This window comes from Lethenteron reissneri, chromosome 20 (genome assembly GCF_015708825.2).
Source record: "Lethenteron reissneri isolate LAM-NWPU_2019-01 chromosome 20, ASM1570882v1, whole genome shotgun sequence".
Lineage (NCBI taxonomy): Eukaryota > Metazoa > Chordata > Hyperoartia > Petromyzontiformes > Petromyzontidae > Lethenteron > Lethenteron reissneri.
In genome coordinates this window covers 10,439,034-10,462,295 of record NC_083798.1, presented here as the reverse complement: position 1 = coordinate 10,462,295, position 23,262 = coordinate 10,439,034, and the positions used below count along the sequence as shown (strand labels likewise).

General features: G+C 49.6%; 1 protein-coding gene and 1 pseudogene across 2 annotated transcripts in view; one reads left to right on the top strand and one right to left on the bottom strand.

The window, feature by feature from the left end:
* Positions 1-23,262, top strand: part of LOC133344739 (G protein-activated inward rectifier potassium channel 1-like) — a 240,705-nt pseudogene that overhangs the window by 70,095 nt on the left and 147,348 nt on the right.
* OSBPL11 (oxysterol binding protein like 11) overlaps positions 1-23,262 on the bottom strand; it is a 31,887-nt gene that overhangs the window by 2,236 nt on the left and 6,389 nt on the right. For both annotated transcript variants that reach the window (XM_061554842.1, XM_061554843.1), the window contains 11 exons: positions 21,640-21,815; positions 17,747-17,826; positions 17,404-17,622; positions 17,054-17,282; positions 15,929-16,059; positions 15,254-15,406; positions 14,064-14,464; positions 11,492-11,742; positions 3,080-3,266; positions 1,238-1,420; positions 6-159 (listed from right to left, as the gene is read on the bottom strand). In XM_061554842.1, coding sequence (XP_061410826.1) covers positions 6-159; positions 1,238-1,420; positions 3,080-3,266; positions 11,492-11,742; positions 14,064-14,464; positions 15,254-15,406; positions 15,929-16,059; positions 17,054-17,282; positions 17,404-17,622; positions 17,747-17,826; positions 21,640-21,815 — 2,164 coding nt within the window. The remainder of the gene's footprint in view (positions 1-5; positions 160-1,237; positions 1,421-3,079; positions 3,267-11,491; positions 11,743-14,063; positions 14,465-15,253; positions 15,407-15,928; positions 16,060-17,053; positions 17,283-17,403; positions 17,623-17,746; positions 17,827-21,639; positions 21,816-23,262) is intronic.

Here is a 23,262-nt window from a genome sequence, read left to right as displayed (position 1 = left end):
CGCACCTCCTTGCTGAAGTATTGCGTGTTCCAGGGCGTGCCGCTTTCGGCACGCCGCCGCTCCTCCTGCCGCTGGCGCTCCTCCAGCTCGTGCTTGTGCTGCGTGGCGAGCTCCAGGTCACCCGCGCGCAACGCCTCCGTCACGCACTGCCACAGGCGTCTGTGTGGCGGGGGTGGGGGGGTTGGTCAGCGTGTTGGGTCACCATGTGTGCAGTGGTGCTTCCCAAACCCACGGGGGTGGGGGGGTGGCACGTACACAGACGTACAAAAACAAAGATCCCCGTGTAGCCTTCACAGACTCTTGGGGCAAGTGCAGTCAGCGAGCACCTATGAAGGCTGGCATGGCACACAAGGGGGTGGATGGCCAACAAGGTGCCCAGCTGCCTTTGTCTCCCTAGTGGCGATGTTTACATATTGTGCAAGGCACTCGTTTGAGGCTGAGTCGATCTAGGGGAGGCCCAGGACTGGTTCAGCTAATTATCACTTGTTCTTGGCCATGAGCGAGAAGTCGGGTCGCCGGGTTCGTAGCACACTCACCGCTGCGTCATCTCTCCCCACGAACGTACACAAGGACAAGCACAAACACATTCAAGAAAACAAATACATACACGTACGTACATAGGCAAAGACAAAAAGGTCCCCCCCTATAGTGTTAAACTATTGGGGCAAGCACTGTTAGTGAGTACAGAATGAAGGCCGAGATGGCACACAGAGGTGGATGGTTAGAACCATGCCCAGCCACCCCAATAATGATGTTTACACATGGCACAGGTACTCATTTAAGGCTAAGTCGACCCATGGGAGGCCCAGAACCATTTCAGATACTCGTCACCAAGGTTGGCCATGAGCAGGAATCGAATTCGGGTTGCCGTGTTTGTAGCGCAGAGCACAAACTACAAGCTACCACAACACTGAACCTCATATAGGCGCACACATAGGCACACAAACACGTATTTGCACGCATGCAATCCCACTCACAGAGGTTCTGCAGCACCCACTACCAACTCACATGGTTAGTTGCAGGACCACGGACAGACATACGATGTAAAAAAAAACGCAAAGGGTCTAATTCACATTTTTGCAAAAACCCACTTTTCTGCATGTTTTCAGTGCAAGAAAAATTGGCCAAATCTGCAGTAACGGCAACGACAATGTATTCACCATACTACATCAGTCAGGCCCAAATGTCTAAAAGCGAGGTCAAGGGCAGTGGGCGTATGTGCCGGGGGTGGCAGCACCTCGACTCGAAGGCCCACTGCTTCGACACGGGCCGCACTCGCTTCCTGCACACGGGAATGCGTGCGATGTCCACGCTGCGCGTCTCTCCGCTGCTGTGGACGAACTCGACGACGCCGTTCCACTCGCCCTGCGCCTTGCACACCACCGTGCCGCTCGGCACGTGCTTCACCTCCGCCGTCACCCTGTGCACAAGTGCGGCACGGCGAGACTGCGACGTCACACTTCAATTGTCACCGAATATTTTCCAGGTCACTAGAGTAGGCATATTTAACTCTAACTACTTTTTTATTTAACAGGTAAGGCTCACTGAGCGAGAGCCCTTTTTCAGAAGTGACCTGGCCACAAATAATAGCTCAACAAAGTGGCTTACCATGTGGAACGTTATAGCAGCCAAATACTCTAAATGCAGGTTCTAAATGTGGAGGCAAAAACCGAGATAAATCCACGCGATCACGGGGAGAACATGCAAACTCCAAATATACAGGCATTGTCAGGATCGGTATCGAACCCACGACCTCCTGCATGCCACAGCTATAGCGAGAGGTTTCGAGACGCGGGAGTGCCAAGTGTGGAAACATATTCTGGGTCCCGGACAGACCTGGGTGAAATGAAGCCCTGGGTACAACAGTAGCATAGTGTGATTGGCAGGGGAATTGGTGGTGATAAGGAATGTAATGGGAGCTTCCGCTTGTGCAATTACACCCCCTCTGTAATTACACCTTATCTGCCAACTCTGGTTGTCCTAAAAACATGGTCCTGGCATTTGAATGTGGAATTTCCACCGCTGAATTAGGTTCATAGAGATTAAAATGCGCATAACTCCACATTCGTTTTTTAGCAGGAAAACCACTGCGACCCTTCAACCGACGACTTCCAACTATGAAGCTCTCACACGCTGCCAGCAGAGGGCAGTGTGGCAGCAGAGCTTGAGAGCTGTAAACCAGAAAGGTAAGCATGTATGGATTTATCGATTAACCTTCTCATGCATCACATCCACTGTCGTGGATGGCTCCGATTTATACTAGATATGAAATTATCTTTCAACACATTTAGTGGGGACTGGGGAGGGGGTGTGTTTCTTTGACTCTGAAAATCACGAAATAACTAAATATTTGTTTGGACTTGCTCTGAATAATTCATGGACGAGAGGGTTCAATTACCTTTTATACCGGCAATACATGCATTAAACCATGCACATAACAATTGACGATTCACGCAAATTGAATGCTTATATTACATTCAGGTTAATGGGGTGAACACAATTGCACAAGCCATACGGAAATGAACAATGTAAATGAGATGGGTAAAACAACGACAAGAAAGAAGCAATCATTTACTCCAAATGACAAGAGCTAAGGGTGACAATTCATCGTATCGCTGAGGTGGAGGGGTGAATTACTGCATGGCGACGTTAAACCCCACCAATCAAATGCATCCGACAAACTGTAAAGGCCGTCCCGTGGCAGTGGGAAGCAGGGGCAGAGTTTGGATATAAGATCGTTAACCAATCAAGCGTTAGCAACACCCCTTGCCCTAACCAATGAAGAAAACCAGCTGCTAGTACTGCCATTCTCATTGGCCCAAATCGTAACCGATCAGGCGCTAGTACTAGCCTTATCATTGACCCTAACCAACAAACCTACCAGACAAAAGTACTAGCATTCTCACTGAGAATAACCCAAACTTGCCAGATAACAAAGTACTAATAGTAGTCGTCCTTCTCCACCAACCCAAACCCCTTCCATCTAACCTTAAGCCCCCATCCTCAATTCTGGCAATGCACCGTGGCCTCTACTTGGCGCTTGCTTGCGCTTTGCTTGTGGATGGTGGTGGTGGCGTACCGGTGCAGCTTGCCCCCATAGAAGGGCTTCGTGTGGAAGGTGACACTGGCGGAGTATCCGGTTTGCGCGCAGCCGAGGTGGACCTTTCCCCCTAGCTCCAGCCATGGCACCGTGAGGATGGAGCGAGCGTAGGCGCTCGGCAGAGTGAACGTGTACTCCTCCCCACAGTCCAGCAGCTGTAGGACTCCTGCGCACGCGCACAAGCACATGTATAAGCGTCCGCACACGAGTACACGCGAGGGAATGCTCACGATTGTACACATGTGCATACGCACGCGCAGACACTTGCACACAAAGATCCCCTATACATCCTTTAGCAGATTGCTGGGGCAAGTCCTGTTAGTGAGCACCTTATGAAGGCCGGCACGAAACAGGAGGGGGTGGCTGGCCATGTACTCACCACCCAAGACCGGTTCAGAATATTCGTGGATGATGTTGGCCGTGAGTGGGAATTTAACGTGGGTCACCAGATCTTTAGCACAGTGCACTATCCACTGCGCTACTAATCCCCACTCGCACGCAAAGACACGCGTGCGCACACAAGTACACAGTCATGCAAAGATAAAGTGCTGTTTGCGAGCACCTCTGAAAGCCGCCACGGCACACGAAGAGGTGGGTGGCCAGCATCACGCCAAACCACCTTCATCTTCCGAGTGGCAATGTTAACACATTGCACCAGATACTCATTTGAGGCTAAATCGGCCTAGGGGAGGCTCAAAACCGGTTCAGATAATCGTCACCGATGTTGGCCGTGAGCGAGAATCAGACTTGGGTCACCGGGATCATAGCGCAGCGCGCTAATCGCTACACTACCGTGCACTACAACAACCGTGCACTACAACAACAACTGCCATTCGCCACTAAGTGGCGGTGACGTCACCACGACGCTTGTGCCAGGCTATGTGCACGTTAAGGCCACGTGAAGTGTCAAACGCCCACTGGCAGGTCACAGGGCAGACCCAGGTGACACGGGTTGACTGACAGAGATGACTGGCTGATGCACCACCTGTGCCCCCTACTGTGCCAACTTGCTATTCTTTAGCCACCCGGCGCTCCGCTCATTGTTGTGAGCGTCGCTCCTCCCCCCTCCGTTGGTGTTGGAGGGCGACTGCCTCAAACTGCCCAGTAGCATCCTTCACAAGCCTCCTCCACAGAGGCCGATCTTGACACCGCTGGTACCAGTCATCGGCAAGTCCACTAAGCTCAACATCCTCCTGTACCACATCACTCCATCTCTTCTCTAGCCCGTGCTGCGCCCGTTTAGCCCCCTCGATCCGGCCGAACAAAAGCTGTTTAGGCATGCGGTGCCTGGGTATGCGGGCTACATGACCCAGCCAATGCAGCCTTGCCTGCCAGAGGAGCTCACCTATGGGACTTTGTCCAGATCTTTCAAGGATATGTGAGCTCCTCACACAATCCAGCCTGGTTAAGCCCATCGTAGGCGGGCCAGCCTAAATGTTTTTAACCGGCGAAGATGTTCTATTAGGGGGGGTCTACGTTTCGCAAGCGTGGAGAAGGGAGGGAATGACTGTGGCCGAGAAGACCTGAAGTTTCGTGCGGAGCGACAGACCAAGTAGCTTCCACACAGCGTTATGCAACCGATAAAAAGATAATTCCGCTTGACTGATTCGGAGTGAGACCTCTGCTGTGAAACCAGAGCCGGTCATGAGCACACTGCCCAGGTATGAGAAACTCTCCACTCTCTCCACAACTGCCCTATCACCAATTGGGAGTTGTGGGGGTTGAGTGTCTGATAGTACAAAATACCCAGGCAGGTGCTTAGTTTTGGTGGGGCTGATGGTAAGTCCCCACCTCTTAGTGGCAAGCTCCAGGTTCAGCAGCAGCACCTCCGACTCCTCCTCTGAGTGAGCTGCAATTACCAGATCATCGGCATGGTTGAGCAATAGGGAGCCATCCCTTGACCGCACCCAGGCATCGATCAGCCTCCCATTGTATCTGTACCAGATGGAAATTCCTCCGGTACAGCTATTGAAGGCTTCACGAACTACGTGGTCTAAATAGATGTTAAATAATGTGGGAGCCAAAGGACATCCCTGTCACACCCCAAAGTGAACAGAGAATGGCTCTGACTCCTGGCCACGTAGTTTTACTCGGGCCCGCTCACCATCATGAAGGTCCATAATGATCATGAGCAGCGGGTCAGGAGCTCCGAAAGCACGAAGAACCCAGAGCCCAGGCCTACTGATGGTATCATAGGCCTTGATCAGGTAAATAAAGCAGAGATGTACATCTTGTTGGAATTCCCTACACCTCTGCTGTAGCAGACGGACAGAAAATATGGTATCTGTGCAGGACCACCCTTTCCTGAAACCACATTGGGGCTCCGAAAGCCTCTCCTCAGCGTGCCTGGCAAGGCGATGCTGAATAATCCTTACCAGCACTTTTCCCGGCACACTGAGGAGTGAGATGCCCCTTTAGTTGTTACAGTCTGTGCAGTCCCCCTTCTTAAAGAGGGGGATCACCAAGGCATCCTTCCAATCCTGCGGAATCCGTCCAGTGGTCAAGACTGTTGTTATGATGTCATGTAGGGCAGTCTGTGCACAAACACCACCCACCCTCAACATTTCGCTTGGGAGATCATCTCTGCCCGGTGCCTTTCCTGGTCTCAGGCTCTGAATCGCCTTCAGTACTTCCTCAACAGATGGCACACCTCAGCCAGCCACTCACAGGGGGTGACTTCTTCCAATAGATGAGGCACCACAGCCTCAGTAGGGTCATCCACACTTTGTCCCACGATGTTTTCCAGGCTGATGGATTTCCCCTCCCCCAGGACCTCACAGTAATGCTCAGCAAATCTGCAAACCTGTTCCTGGGGGTCGGAGATTGGATCACCGTTCTTTCCCCTAATGATGGTAATAGGTGTGGCACTGCAGGTTACTTTTTATGGAATTAAAGAGCGATTTGTGATCGCGCGCCATTGAGGCAGACTCCATCTCCTCAGCAACCCACGACTACCAACCATCCTTGCAGCACCTCATGGCATTCCGAACCTCCGAGCGAAGGCTGCAGTAAGCCTCCTCATTATCTGACGTGGGATGCTGTAGACAATGAGAGTGGGCCTGTCGCTTTTTCTCAGCCAGCCTGAACACCTCCTCTGTCAGCCAGGGTCTCTGAGGAGGTCTGGACCGTGTACCCAAAGCAGCCATTGCAACTGCATGAGCCACAGTCCCAAACCTCGCCCAATTTCCCCTCGACATCAGGAAGAGTGGGGGACGATGCCAACCCCAGCCACAAGCGATGATGGAATTCTCGCTTTCAACTTTCGTCAGCTAGCTGAGACCATGGCAATATGGGTCTGAATGGGGTCCTGGGTGTACACCCACCACCGGAGTGGAAGAATGGCAGGCTCATCTTACAGATGACAAGTCGATGGTCAATGGGCAGATCAGCTCCACGGTAGGTCCTGGTGTCAAGGACATGGGCCCGCATCCGCTGTTCCGTCACTATGTTGTCAGCAGATGTTCTTGCTTGGGACCGGCATGCATCCATGATGTTGTGTGGATGTGCCGATGCCGGAACAGCGTGTTGGTGGCAGGAGCCAGAGCCAATTCACTGGACCCTCCTGAATACCAGAGATACAGGTGGTACCGGTCCAGTTCCCGACAAAGGAGTGGCAGCCTCTCCTCCGCAGTGAGTGTTCGAACATTCTACGTGGCCATCCGTAGTGGCTTTTTGTTGTTTCTGGAGGAGCCCCGAGGGTAAGGATTCAGTCTCCTGGCTCCGCCAAATGGTGTTTGGCTAGGAGACGTCATTGACGCCTGTCCCCCCGGGGCCTCTGGCACAAGCTTAATAAATGTTTTCCTCGTAGTTTAGTGGTAGTTAATTGAAGGTGGAGGGGTTACCAGCTCATCGCACCCGTCCAGAGCCTCCATTTGGCCACTGTGGTGGTTACAAACGCCATGAAGGGAAAGGCCAATCTAAATTGGCCCTCCCCCCACGGCACTGCCCACCACAGCGTTGCCGTCCGGCACCACGAGGAGGTAGAGCAGGGGTCCTCAAACTACGGCCCGCGGGCCACATGCGGCCCGCCGAGGACATTTATCCGGCCCATGGTCACTAATTGGGCTGCGCTTGTGAGCACTAATTGGGCTGCGATGGTGAGCACTCATTGGGCGGAGTTCCCCCAATCAGACTGCATTGATGGGCAGTGCAGTCTGTATGTCTCTGTGTGGGCAAAGTTTATTGCTGGTATATTGTTTTTGTAGTGCTGTATATATATTGGTATTTTACTAATAGCAATTTTGACTCCCTAGGAAACAATGATGTCAAGAAAGAGAAAAATTGACTCGGAGTGTAGGATATTCAAATAACAGTGGACTTATGATTACTTTTTCATGCAGTACAAGGAAAGAGCTGTGTGTCTGATATGCCAGAATATAGTGTCTGTGTTCAAAGAATACAATTTACGTCGACACTATGAAACTCAACATAAAGATAAATATGATTGTTTGGTCGGAGAAGTGAGAAAAGATAAAATATTAAAACTGAAAAATACATTAACTCAGCAAAATACTTTTGTGAAGCAGAAGCAGCTAAATATTTCATCACTGCGAGAAAGTTTTCAAGTTGCCAAGCTAATAGCGTGCACTGGCAGACCATTCATGGAGGGAGAATTTGTTAAATAATGCCTTCTTTCTGTTGCCAAAGAGATGTGTCCAGAGAAGGCCGATTTATTTAGTACAGTGAGTCTTTCAGGACCTACAATTACACGGAGGATTGAAGAAATGGGAGACAATTTGCATTTGCAAAACTCCACAAAAAAACTTTCCTATTTTTCCTTGGCACTCGACGAAAGCAATGATGTTCGTGATTCTGCACAACTTCTAATTTTTATTCGTGGGACGAATGACTATTTCGAAGTCACAGAAGAGCTTGCTGCACTGCAAAGCACAAAAGGAACAACTACAGGAGAGGATATCTATGAACAAGTTTGCCAAACTGTGAATGGTTTGGAGCTGAACTGGGCAAAACTAGCCAGTGTGACAACTGATGGTGCTCCTAGCATGGTGGGGTCTAAGAAAGGAGTAATTGCTCGCATTAACCAAGAGATGGACAAACATAACCATTCTCATCCAATAGCCATACACTGCCTCATCAACCAACAAGCGCTGTGTAGTAAATCACTAAAGTGGGACTCTGTTATGAAAATTGTGGTATCTTGTGTTAACTTCATTAGAGCTCATGCACTAAACCACAGACAATTTCAGGAATTTCTGTCTGAACTAAATGTTGACTATGAAGATGTTCTGTACCACACAGAAGTCCGTTGGCTGAGTCGAGGGAGAGTTTTGAAACGTTTTTATGACTTACTTCCACAAATTACAGCTTTTCTGCCTTCAAAAAACAAAGAAGTACCAGAGCTCAATGATGCAGAATGGAAATGGCACCTTGCCTTTCTGACAGATGTAACAGAGCTACTCAACAGTTTCAATGTGCAACTTCAAGGAAAGGGGAAGCTCATATGTGATATGCAATCACATGTCAAAGCATTTGAAGTAAAATTAGGCCTCCTCATCAAACAAGTTAAGGAGGAAAACTTCTGCCATCTCCCCACAACTCAAAATCTGTTAGCGGAAAAACCATTGGTTGCAATTCCCAAACAAAACATGTGTGGATTCACTGAAAAAATTGCAAAAGGAGTTCCTATTTAGATATAAAGAGCTTCATCTCCATGAACAGGACATACAGCTTTTCCGTAACCCATTTTCTATTGACATTGAATATGTGGATACAATTTACCAAATGGAACTGGCTGAACTGCAGAATTGTGATTCTCTGAAAGACGCATTCAAATCAAGCAGCCTTCAAAAGTTCTATGCATCTCTCCCCTCTGAGACATATCCTCATCTCAGGAACCATGCACTCAAAATGGCAACCATCTTTGGCAGCACTTATGTCTGTGAACAGACTTTTTCCAGAATGAAACATTTGAAATCTCCAACCAGATCTAGACTAACGGATGCACACTTGCATCACTTGTTACGACTAGCAGTGACAAATATGTAACCGGATATTGACCATCTCATTAGCCAAAATCAGGCCCATAGTTCCCATTGAAATACTGGCAAGTTTGTTGATTTAACTTTACTTGTTCTTCATTTTAAATATTGTATTTGTTCCCGTTTTGTTTCTTCACTTCAAAATAAGATATATGCAGTGTGCATAGGAATTTGTTCATAGTTTTTTTTAACTATAGTCCGGCCCTCCAGCGGTCTGAGGGACAGTGAACTGGCCCCCTGTTTAAAAAGTTTGAGGACCCCTGAGGTAGAGGGTTGTTTTTGCTAGACATCCCTCCACGGACATGCACTACACACACATGCACACGCATACACACGCATGCACACGCATGCACACGCATGCACACGCATGCACACATATGCACATGCATGCACACCGAGAGAGCACGAACTTCACGCAGAGTCAGCGAAGCGGCGGCGAGACATTTGTTTGTGCGTGGCATGGCATACACAATAAACGCTGTTTGCCAAGAGAAATGTCATTTGCTTGAAATCAATCGGGGCCACTTGCTGTGACCCGTGGGGTGTTGAGGGATATGGAGACTCTTTTGACTCTGATTAGATTTTCCTCTGGCAGACAAGACGGTGCATTCGTCAACAAGAGGCAATGAAAAAGAGGCCGCCTGTGCCTTCCGCTGGGATGGGAGGAAAACGCGTCGCACCGTGGTGCAGTGCGGTGCGGTGCGGACGCCGCGCGTCCACAGCTGGAACGTGCGGGACGCCCTTCGCGTCGTTGTGCACCACCCTGTGGTTGCGCACGCGATTACCGCGTATTGATGACATGCGCCCCCCGCGACCAAACGTGGGCCCCAATAACCAGTCTCACTAAATCATGCTCTGAGAATGAGAGAGAAAATAACTAAATCCTAACCAAATTAATTACTAATAAAACAATGACATTTATTTACATGGGACAGTTTCTTGCGAGTCTCAATGTTCAATGCAGGAGGTTCTGCATTGGAATGTTTTGACTATTCAATGTTTGAACTGACGTAACACCGCATGTACTCTATAGATCCCCGTGATACCTATTAGCAGCTGCCGATTATCGGGAGCAGGATTAGCGCCGAGGCACAACAGAGGACATTCACGGCAGTGTGTGATATCATGGACATAAGGGCGGCATCATCATCGACCATTGTGTATCCACTGTTGGATAAAGGCCTCGCCGTGTCATCGCCATTCCTCACGGTCCTGCAACACTACAATCCACGTCACTCCTATCTACCTAGCTCAATACCGACGGTAGTAGGGCTGAATGAACACCTTCCACCGTCTAATACACTGAATCGGTCTCGTCGCTTTGGATAATTCCAGTCTTTCTTCTCATTTCAGATCTCCCTTTTGCTTTAATGCACATGGTTACTCGCTTAATTACAACCGATCCCTGTCCACGAAAGGGCAAGCGGATGTGTAATCGCGTGCAGACACGAGCCCCTGCGGGGAAGTGATGCCGCTGTTTGCTCATGCGGCGCAGAACTCCTCCTCCTTCTCTGTGCCGTGACACTCTTGACGTGACACGCTGCCCCCCCCCCCCCCCCCCCCCAGGTAACAGACCTCTCATGGAGCGTCTGCCCACTGCCTCAAACGCATCCACTTCCACAGCAAATTATTCCACTTAATTAAAAGACACCGGATCAAAAGCAATTGGGGCGTAAAACACACCGCCTCCGCAATGTTAATCAATGCTGTTACAAGCCATCAGCGGTGGTAAGGTTGACACGTACAGGGTGAACGTAGGTCGCATCTCTACGGGCGAGGTAACCACATCGGGTCGTCGATGTGGTAACCTCGCTATGCTTGGAGAAGCCCATTTAATCGGAGTGTGGATGAGGCCCACACTCGAACCGAGCATCTCAACGGTGCTGGGTCAGTGCTGTGACTCCACAGCCAGTACAGTGGCGACCCTGTGGCACCACTCATCATATTTGTGTGCCCGTGTCAACACCGCTTCATGCTGGGCTCCTGCCCCTCTTCTTGTTGAACTGACGTCTGAATCTCTAAAAGCACCGTGACCCCTGAAGTGGCCGAGGGTTTGCAGCACTGAGCCGGTGATGCTTTAGATTCTGGTTAAACGGAGTTCTATCGTGTGGTGGAATTTTGAAATTTAAAAGGTATCAGTTTGACTGGCATGTTACAAAAAAAAATTACTAGACACAACACGTGAGATCGTGCATCCCCTAGTATGTGGATTAACAAGGTCACCTGTTATGCCCTGCTCTGAGAGCGTTTTAAACCTGATAATTTTGTCTTACGCCGCAACAGTGATGGCATAATTGGAATAAGACCCGAGAAGAATGCAATTTGAAAAAAAACGAAATACCGAAAACGTGCATGTGCCACCCCCCCCCCCATTAGGGGGCCACGTGCTCACCGTCCCCGATGAGGCCCACGCCAATGGACATGCCCATGAACTTGCTCTTGGTCCAGACGTGGGCATTCAGGCACAGATTCTTCTCCGGGCACTCGGCATAGAAGGCGGAGATGGGCGGGTGGTGCGACACCTGCTCGGCCGTGAAGCGCAAGCGCAGCGGCGGCGGCTCACGTGGCGGCGGTCGAGCCGGGCGCGGTGGGCACGCGGAGCCCGGCGGCCGCTCCTGCCCCGTGACTCCGGGGTCACTGCCACTGTCGGCACCAAGGAAACGCCGACAAGGTTATCGAAGTCAACGCCACTAACACTACTACGCCTCGACATGGCCTGTGTTTTTCTCGTTCTGTTAAATCCTGTGCCCATTGCAAAGTGGACACACAACCTTATCACCACCATTGTCTGTCACTCAGTCCTGCCCTTACAGTCACCTCTCTCACAGTCTCATCGCCACCACCATCCAGCGTTAGATCTTCCCCATGGTTACCAACCACTGGAAGCCACTCTGATATCTGTTTCAGGAACCTGTCCTCTACGTACACCACCCCCCCAGCCTCTCTCCTCTACACGTTCAACTTCTTTCACAACGTACATAGCCAACCGTGCTAATTGGGGGTTTGGGGGAAGGACAAACTAAACACAAACACAAGTTCTAGAGAAAGACGTTTAGAATTTAGATTTAAAAGTGCACAGCTCCAGTGGCTTCCTAAGATCAGAAGAAAAAGCGTCCCAGGCGGCCGTGGAAGCACATTCGAAAGCGCGCGATGCAGTGACCGTCTTTGTTCGATGGTTAGCCAAAAGACGCTGCTTTCAGGATGACCGGAATTTGCGTGATGATGGTTTATGCTCCTTGACAAGATCAGTAAAAGTATTGTGGTTTATTCGTGGCATTTTGTGTGTGATGAGTGTGGCCCAGGTCTACAGCGCTCTCTTGCCAAGTTCTAGTCCAAATTTCCCAGCTGTTTACAATGTCCTGCCATGAAGTTGCCCGATAAAAATGTAATTGAAACAATTGCTCTTAAATCTAAACACAAACACAAATCTAAAGCATCGACTTTGCAGTCAAACTGTTTTTTTGCTGCTTGTAATAAGGATTTAAAAGTGTTTCTAAGACAATGGCACATGTTCAATGCAGCATTTTTTAAAAGACCGACTCTCTCCAGTTTATGTTTTGTCTGCATTGGAAAATGGACAGCACACTGCTCAAAGTGGACAGAGAATTAAATTCTCCAAATGCCTGTAATTATAGACGCTTACATCGCCATCAATCTATCAAAACATGTGCAATGTCAAATTCCAATGTGTAATTTTTAAGTCCAATTACAGTGTGGATTTTAGTAAATAAAAGCCTCACATATAAACTCGATGTAATTTTTGTCCATGATAGAACACATCCCAATCAGACTTGGGTTCCATGTGCAATTGTGCCATGCGTAATGACATGCAATCACAATACAATTGCCATTCAAGCTAACAATGGTTTTGTAATTATAATTGAACCTTGCTTTAACCACAGCAGCACAACACAGACACGCACGCACTAGATTTCAGAAGAACCAGTTAACAGATATCGTCTGAGATATCTCTTAAATGTCAAACGCACTGGCTTGTGAAAACCGTATTTCATTTTTAATAGAAAACCCGGAGTACCGGCACATCTCAACAAAGCTGGCTTGGTTCTCCGAACAAGGCATCAGCATTATCCCAGAGCCAAACAGGCACATCCAGATGCCTGAAATGTATTCTCCAATTTCTGTGGAGGCTGCATGCACGAATGCCACAGGTCGATAGACAAGAAAAATGGAAAGGCTGGGTCCACTACCACGAGCAGTTTGTGTTGCATTAGCAGTAAAAACAAACGGCACAATTACATGGATTGCAGCCCGGAGGCAAAGCAGCAATTCCCAATGGGTCACACAAAAGGCACGCACGCAAGCAAGACCACCGACACACACCATACCCATATACCCACACACAAAACTCACGAAGACATGGGAACTCCTGACTAAACTTCTGCATAAACATACATACAATAGCACCCAGAGAATCAAACTAACACACAAAGATCCCCCCATATAGACTTAACAGGCTTTTTGGGGAAAGTACTGTTCGCGAGCAGCCTATGAAGGCCAGCTTGGCACACTTGGGGTGGTGGGTAGCCAGCACCATGCTCGACCGCCTTTGTCTCCCAAATGCTGATGTTTACACATTGTGCCAGGTACTCATTTGAGGCCGAGTTGACCTAGGGGAGGCCCAGGACCGGTTCAGATAATCGTCACTAGTGTTGGTCATGAGTGGGAATCAAACTCAGGTCGCCAGGTTCATAGCACAGCACGTTAACCAAGACACTACCATTCCCGACAAACACTCATACTCATATCCACAGTCACACACTCTCACATGCACACACTACCAACCCACACATCCACTCAAGCCCACACGCACAAAATAACAAGCGTGCTGTGTCACTCTAACACAAGACAATGCTACCCTGCTTAGAACATCGTCCCAACGCTATCATGACCACATTAACCACAGCGAACCCTGCCCCAGGGCTCCAGACATCGCGACCCCGTACCGGCTGGGAGATGACGACGCCGCCGCCGCCGCCGCCACCGCCACCGGCGCCTTGCCTGGGCACGGCTGCTCGGCCGGCGGGGCGGGTGCCGGGCCAGCGGCTTGCTGCTGCTGCTGGCGCTGCTGCTGGCTCTCGCCGGCGCCGGCCGTGTCCCCGCCACCCGGCGGCACGCTCCACGAGCACCGGAAGGTCTCGCCCAGCGCGGGGTTGTAGGGCTTGCGCGCGAGGGCGCCGCGTCGGCCCTGGTGCACCGCCGCCAGGTAGTAGCGGAGGAAGGCCAACATGCGCTCCTCCGGGGTGGCGGCGTCCGCCACCGCCAGCAGGAGCTGCGGCAGCGCCAGGAGGTCGGCGTACATCTCCAGCAGGGAGCGCTTCTCCAGGATGAAGGTCGGCAGCACCACCTGCGTGGGGATGATCGCGGGGGAGGGGGGGCAAGGTGGCCATGGCGCCGTCAATGCGTGCCCAGCCGGTGCCCCACGTCATTACACGTCCCCGTGGCGTGGTTTTCAGCTCAATACACATTTGCTGGGCACGTACTGATTCAGTCCTCTCTGCGAGTCGATCAATTTGCCGCACACGTGGCAATCACGATTGCATTCAAGAATTGATTGTTTAGTATAATTTGTTCTGACTCATCTGTTCTATTTGTCTCATAAGTAGCATGTAAATTGCATAACATGTAAACAACCAATCATTGTGTAACATTTGATGCATGAACCGAGATCATAAATGGATTATAATTTTGCCAATATTGGAACAAGTGCAGTAAAGAATACTGATCTACAGAACTGATGAACGTCCTGATTTTTTTCATTTCTTAAACTATTTACAGCACACAATCCCATTGGTTTTCCTGTATCTTGATTTTGATCCACGTATTATGTAACACATCTGCTAATTTATCACTTGTAATAAACATCAGACAACCTTGATAATTGACGATAATCAATATCTACCCTGCATCTCGTTAAACCGGGGCAGGTTTATATTTCAGTTTTACTCTAGCGGTTGGGTCAATACTGGGCGGTCGTTGTTGAGAGTCACATGACTCTCCAAACTGCCCGTGTACAAGATCACTGACCGTGACAGACGGGGGCACAGGGCCACGCACTTGCTAGACGCAGTGCAGGCCAACAGCGCCACTCGGAGTGTGGCGTAGAGACCAACTCCCGTGCGGGACGCAAGGTTACCCGGGTGAGGTCCATGCCCAGCTTGAGCTGGGACAAGAGGTGCAGGATAACTCCGCGCTGCTCCTCAACAGGCCCCAGCTGCTCCTCCTCCTCTTCCTCGTCATCAGTCACCTCGTCTTCGAAGTTCACCTCATCAGGGACGTCCCTCTTCGCCTGCACAAGCAGTCAGGTTTCTCAGGCAGTAAGCAAAACGCTTGAGCCAGTCATGCAATTGGTCATCACGCTCCTATTTAAAGGAAGCCGAAAAATAAAAAAAGCGCTCCTGCCTATTAGACACATAAGTAGGCTGTGCATCTTGGGTTATCCAACACAGCTTTGAAAGTTCATTAGCAAGTAACACAGTGAATAGCACAGACTAATATCTGGTGATATCATGTGGTACCACTTGTACGCATTAAGACATAAATGCAGTATCTTTACTATAGTGCTATGACAGAGTGTATGACAATATTTTTTAGTATTATTATTATCTTTGCTTTCATTAACCAAGCTTCAAACGCGAGTTGGACAGCCTGGCAAACAGCCTGGGTGCGCACCGACAAGATGCACCCAATTTTATTTTTTGCATTGCGCCTTCCACTGAACAAAAGAGCCTTGGAAACAGCTTCCACAATTCCCTTAACAACCGAATCAAGGGGCCGTGTTCCGAGGGTGCGGCGCCGTCCGCTCTTGTACCTCGTCGGGGGCCCCCGATGCGGCTGCTTGCGCCCGCGAGACCGTGGGATCCTCCTCTCCCGGGCAGAACACGCCGTTCTTGAGGCCCTCCTTGGGCGCCGGCTTCGGGTCGAACCAGTGAACTTGCATCCCTGCCCACACAGCACACGGGAACAGTCTCGTAAGGCTGCAGACCCGCCCTGTCGTCTGCCAGCCCCCTCTCTACAGAGATTGTAGTAGTCACGTGGCACGAAGGCGTCACAGAATCCAGCAACGCAGGAAGACGAGACCTATTCTGCTCAAGGTTTGCGTCAGGTTTCTCCTCGTCCTCTTCGCTTCCTTCTCACTCAGCCACTTTGCTTCAATCGCTTTGGCTCCGTCGTGCAGCATGTATCTTGCAGCTCGGCTTGCGGGCGCCCGCTAAGTCGGCACATCGCTTGCGAACGTCAAGATAGAGTGCTCTTTTCGCGAAATCCAAAAGATGTGTGCCAACAGCCATCCTTCGGCACAAACAATTTACCAATAGCGCCAATAATGAGTGGTGGAATCGACCCGTGTACGAAACATTTTAATCCGCTGGGTCCAAAGCACGTGCGCTGGATCGCTCTGCTTTGCTGACTTATCCTTTCTTAAATTAAACGTAGAGAATGTTACCCTCCTTGCTATTCTATGCATTAGCCAAAGGAGGGAATACACCCAAATGGGATCATCTCACGTGCAAAGCTTTATGAATCGCTACGGTGCAAGACCATGAGAGATGGCGACGGCTTTGGGTGGTCTCCATCTGGCAGTGGATAAGTCATGGCTAATGATGATGAAGTGGGGATGTGTGCATGTATGTATGTATATACTGTGATGAATATGAACAAAATATAGAGAGGATCAAGCAAGCCAGTCCTCAGTGGATTGCATCATGATATAATGTAACAAGAAAGTGAGCTAGCCAGAGCTTTTGAGCAAGCTAACGAGCAAACGCTAATACAGCTTGGAGCATTCTAGTTCAGCAAGCTCTGCTCTGGACAAAAAAACTGAACTGTACAGCACCTATTATTCTAAACACAGATGACAAAGCACTCCCAAAGGAGTGGCACTAGTTGGCGTCCCCTGCAGGTGTTGTCTCCTGGTTGTGCTCTGTGCTCTGGGTACCGGCAGGGAGCGGAGGCGCTGGCTGGTGCAGGCTCTGCTGATGGTTCAGCACGGAGAGGCAGTCGGAGAGGCAGCGCAGAGCCGCCGCCGTCGTCGCCTTGAGCATCAGGAGGTCACGATCGAGCGCCGTCACGTTCTCCTCTTGCTGGCGTTGGCCCTTGTCTGGCGCAGACAGTGACTCCAGCGTAGACACCAGCTGCCGCTGCTGGTTCTCCGCACCGCCCAGCATCTAGCGGAGAAAAGGGGCACGAGAACTCACTCGGTCGGTCTGCACCGTCGATAACAGACGGAGCACACCGAATCAAACTTTCCGATCACACGGTGCCAACCACAGAACCCGTCCTACACACCTCACGAACGTCCATCAGCTGATCCGAGCCGGGCAGTCTGGCGAGACGGAGGGGGGGCAGCGGCAGCGGCGCGGGAGCAGGAGGTCTTGGGGGTGGGGGGACCGTTGGGCCCGGTGCTGGTGCCGGAACTGTCGGCAGCATTCGCCTCCGCGTGCCGGGGGATGGAGTGAGGCCTCCGGGTTTCAGCAGGAAACTGCGGCCCTTCAGCGGAGGGTTGTTCTGCGCGAGACCAAGCGGTGCCGTTCAGCGCGAGCGCCGTCCGTGGTGCCGTGGTTGCAGGGTTGGCCGCGCTGGCGCCGTGTGCGGCGTGCGGCGCGTGCGGCGCGTGCGGCGAGGAACCTACCTTGGCCATGGCCTCGGTGTGGTGCTGCACACATGCCTGCAGGCGGCTCACCCAGTGCTGGCGCTCCTTGGCATCCAATCCTGCTCGTCACAAAGCACAGGCACGGGCTTCGCACAACTAACTCCAGGGCGCTGGGCACCACGAGCGGCCATGGCGACGCTCGCGGTGCGCAAGGCATTCCGTTGCTCAACGCGGTTTTACCACAGGGGCGCGGGTGATATTGGAAGCTCAGCAGGTTTAAGCCTGGACAGCGCTTGGAATGGCTGAGGGACTACGTCACGTTGTAGAAAGCAGACGGTAGTGCAGTAAAACCAATTATTGTAATGCACTTCTATGACCAGCGTGGCAAAATATGCTCAACTCAGTTCCACAGCCCATGCAGCGTGGGAAGCCGTCATACGGCAGAGGCATGATACAAGGAAATACATGCACACGTCACTGTTACTGCAGAAATTATTATTACTTTTACCTATGCGTTCTTCCACTCTTGATGCATGCATTGAATCACGTGTGACCAAAATTATTTTTAGATGTTTTTTTACAATGGAGTGAGGAAGATTCAAAACAACAAGAAACAATACAAATGAGATTGTAAAAATGAGATGTAAACTTTATCAAATAGTACGACACCAAATTGTGACAATCCATCAAAAATTGGTGCGAGGGTTAATTGAGACCCGCTTGGTCACGCAGTACCTTAATCTTACGAGTAACTGCGCAAATGTAACATAAAACTAAATAAAAAAATGTATTTTACAAGGTAAGGCCCATTGAGTTTTCGCTCTTTTTCAGAAGTGACCTGGCCACAAATGAATGCTCAATGAAGTGGCTCATCGTGTGGAGATTAATAGCAGCTAAATAATCTAAATGTACGATGTTCATTCTGAATAGTGGGAAATACCGCAGGACCCAAAGAAAAATCTTCGCAACCATCAAGAGAACATGCAAACTCCAAATATTTATGCGTCAGGGTCGAGATCGAACCGACGACCTCCTGCATACCGGGCGAGGGAGAAAACATCTAGCATTTTAGAGAAATAACTTATCATCACCGGTAATTACGATCGGCCTAGCATCCCCACCATCGCCGCTGACAACAACATTACCCACTCCCCCATCAGTGACGCCTCTAAGTGTTTCCCCTTCGGCAGGAAGATCAGAGAGCAGAACCCTACCCACCGCCAACGATCGACCGGCTTATTTGTCATATCCCCCCTCGACCCATTCACCCCCTATTTAATTACTGCTCAATCAAAACCCTGGCTGCAGTGCTACAGCTGTAACTGAGCAAACGACTTAGCAGAGTGCATTCAGAGCTTTTACTGTTGTTTGTCCCATTATTTTCGTGACGGTTACGGCGTTTAATTCAACGTAAAACAATGCAGCACGTACGTGTGTGGTATGGGTATGATTAACGTGTTGTCGAGGATTTTCACAGAGTGGCAGCCAAGACAGGCAACGTGCCCGAGAGGATGGCTACCGTGGAGTCGGAGCGATGGAAGCAGTTTGTGAGCAGGTGCTAGGTTCGAATATTACACTGCAGAACTGTGACAGATTGTGATGGTTTGGCGAGGCATTCACACATCGGTGGCTTTATAAGAACTGATGAAGATCACGTGTGTGGATGTCAAATTATGAGTCGCAAGAAAATACACCGATATCAGCTGAGCCTTTGTAGGCATTGCAGAAAAGCACAGGTGGATTCATGCATCGGCAAGTGTATTCGGCATAGGAACGCTGAAATTCATGCTGCACTGGTGTGTTTTTTTTCTTCATGCTAGTGCTGATCTGGCAAGGCATTTTCAAGTGTCCTTGTTTGTTGCCCTGCTGACATCCGCACAGAGGGATGCAGAGAATTCTCCCTGTGCACACGGGGGCAGTGCTTAGTGTGGAGCGATGAACACGAATGAATTTAGTTACTCCACAGCAGTACCAAAATAGACTCGGGCTGGCAAGCCCTCACAATCTGCTGTGCCGTGGGCAGTAGCACGCTGACCACTATACCGAGTGGGTATTCACGGCTGTGCCATGCAGTCCTCCAATGTGTTTCCGGGTTGCACCGCGCATTGTTTCGGCGCGATGTCCGATGTTTCGCTCCAGGTGCTGGCAACTTTTTGCATCGGAAGGCAGAAGGTGGAGTGATGCGGCAAGCATCATGCCAAACACGAGGAGCAACCCGAAAACACATGCAGCGCTACGCTGACCGCTATGTCCTCCAAATACCCAACTGGATGTCCTCTGTGTACCATTACAACCCTATACCGGCTTAAGGTGATCGGTAGGTGAGCAAAGCAATTCCAAATCAGGTGGGGGGTTGGGGTGGATGCGGGTAGCTACCACCGCCATCTTCTTGTGTCTGATCCAGTAATAGCAGTGCTGTGGGAGGTGTTTCCCCTGGGTCCCTACATATTGGTGCGTGACGATTCAAGCAAGCACGCTCCCACAGTTCTATAGATTGTCAGGATTTGGGGGCCGTAATTTGATTCACGAATCAATTATTATTTTTGCCTTGGGCATACAGCCTCCTTTGCACTGTCTCATCTGTGCTCTCCATCTTGTATGTTTTGCCAGATTTCTTCCGACCTTTATAATAAGAGGATTTATTTCATGAAATTGGCACATTTTAAAAATAATAAATTCTTACACGCATGGTTTTATCCGTGTATTATGAGTTGCAAGAATCCATTTTAAATGGAAAAAATAGTTACTTGCCTATCTATAGAGCTTTTAAATTTGTTCGGGCTTTCCTCCCTGATCATATAAGTACTTTCACAAGGGAACAGTTGTAATATCTCATCCTGTATGTATGTTGAACTTCTTTCGCACCATACGAAGCCAACCGTGCTAATCGGAGGTGCGAGGGGGGGCAAGGACAATAAACTAAACAGAAAAAGCAGTTTGTGCCCAATCGTTTGTCCAATCCTGCGAGGGTTTGGACTAAAGAATATGAGAGTACACTGTATTTTTCATAGGAAACCAACAACTCATCTTATTCAAATTAATCTTCCTCTGTAATAATTTACGGAAAATGAGTTGGTAAACAAACAAATATTGCTCCGTGATGGCCATGACAGGCATTATCTCCTGTAATGAATGCATTTCACAGCAGCATCCTCACTGTAAATATCCGCAATTCAATAGAATCCGTCACGCGGAGCTTAATTCGGCATTAAACCCATTCTCGACATCATAACTGTATTTCAGTGACAAAATATGAAGGACGCACACATCTTTGCGCATCCTATTGATTTCCCAAATAACCCCTATTGAATGTAGCAAGACTTATTCCAATAAAAACGTTAAATGGAAAACCAGTAACACCACTACTTCTGAGGCTTCTTTAATAATAATATCCACACGAGGCATTCCGTATCACCCGAGTTTGTCCTGTGACCTTCCAGCGAGACATCCCATCTCGCCTGACAGTGCATCTAGCCTGTTACAAATGCCGTGGTGACATCGCCACCACTTAGCGGCGAATGGCGGCTGTCGATGCCGTTGAAAAATTGTTAATTCTCAGATGCCACGGTGGTGGGATGTTAACGACCTCGCCTGGTATACAGGAGGACGTAGGTTCGATCCCGACCCTGACGCATGTTCATTTGGAGTTTGCATGCTCTCCCCGTGATCGCGTCGATTTATCTCCGGGTCCTCCGGTTTTTCCCTCCACATTTAGAAACATGTATTTGGAGTATTTGGCTGCTATAAACTTCCACATCATAAGCCACTTCGTCGAGCTATCAATTACGGCCAGGTCACCTCTGAAAGAGAGCTAATAGCTCCGTGGGCTTTAACTGGTAAAAAAAAAAATTGTTAAGCTTTAGTTGAGTGATAACTGCGATCCCCAGCCGAGCGGGAACAAAGATGATGGGATGAGGGGGGGGGGGCGGCACCTCGGAGGCGGTACTGCTCCCCGTTGGCGGCGTTGACGGTGAAGGTGTGTGAGTCCTCGTCGCTCGGCGAGATGACGGCGCCCGCCAGCTGCAGGGCACCCCGTGGCTTCTGCCCCGAGCTGGGCTCGCTCACAAAGTACTCGAGCATGCCCGTCTCCGTGTTCAGCACAAAGTATCTGCGCGTAACGCACGGGGGGCACAGGGAGGCACAAGGTGGAGTAGTAGGCAAGCCAAGTGGGTCCTGTGAAGGATTGGGCGGCCACTAGGTCGTAGACGCACGTGCGAGGTACATTATCGATGACATCCGAGTCTAGTTTTGTGTCTCTTTACCAATTCCATTGTGATGGTGCTACTTGAGCCATGGCACAACACAGATATACCACTTGGCAACTCTCGCAGGCAATAGTGCAGTGCAGCATCACTCGAGAAATACATCTGAGATCTCTCAAATTGGGTTGACCTACGCCCTGCTATAAAGGACTTACTTACATGCGATCATAACAATTGGCATAACAGTCCTCAAGAGCCAGATATCCACCAGATTACAGCAATTGAAAACCATATTAAAGGTAATGGTTTTCTGTGTGCAGTAATATGTGACCAGGCAGAGACCATCCGCTCGCGAGACTAGAAGACCTTGCTTTAATCTCTCGTGGCTAGAGCCCAGACACAAACACAGGGACTCTGTCAGAAGTGCCGGCTCAGGGCCCTGACACGGCGTTAGTCCCGTGAGCCCCCCAGCCACTTCTTGTCCTTATAATGCGTGCGTTAAGACCCTGGCCACCAGTAATGCAGTACAAATTCGGTCACGTTTTAGATTTTAACAAAATATTTTGCAGTTGATTTGTATTTCGGCGCTGTCCTCGTAAGATACAAATTCATGCATTGGCCCTCAATGTTGCCGATACGACATTAGACTGACATTTAACGTGGAATTAATTTACAGGGCACTATATTTCAAGTTTGATTGGTTTAGTGTACATTTTTAGGTACAGCTGATATACTATTATATCATTGGAAATACACGATTAAATCTTGAGATCAAAATATAAACAGCACAAGATAATTGTGGATAATGCAGCAAGATAATGCCAGGTTTAAAAAACAAGACACGTTAGGAAAAAACACGATATGAATATTTGTTTACTCATCTGTTATGGCAGCTATCCAGGGGCAGCTATAAAAAGCTCTGGGTCCACCTCCATGTTACATCAAAGCTCACCCTCATTCTATGCAGCCGAAGAAAATATGTTGGTGGAAAATCAATTGCAGTAAAATGCTCGGGTGAGTGCTCGGCAGGCCAGATACAAGCGGCGAGCGGGTCAAGAAAAATAAAAACCAGCAATAAATTTGCATTAAACATTTGCAGCAAGTGAAAGTGAGCCATGTAGTGTCCATCGCAATAAATATTCTCTGCATGGCAATTTCGGTGAACAGTGGCTATGTTATGGAAGTGTAAAACAAGGATGAACGGCCTGTCACAGCCTTCGTGGAGTGAGCATGTTTCACAGAAATACATGTTCATTTGGATGCAAGCCATGAGGAGGCAGCATCGCTGAAACGCCGAACGAATGAAATTGTGTTATGGCAAATGGTTTGGAGATAAAGACACCATGTCTGAAG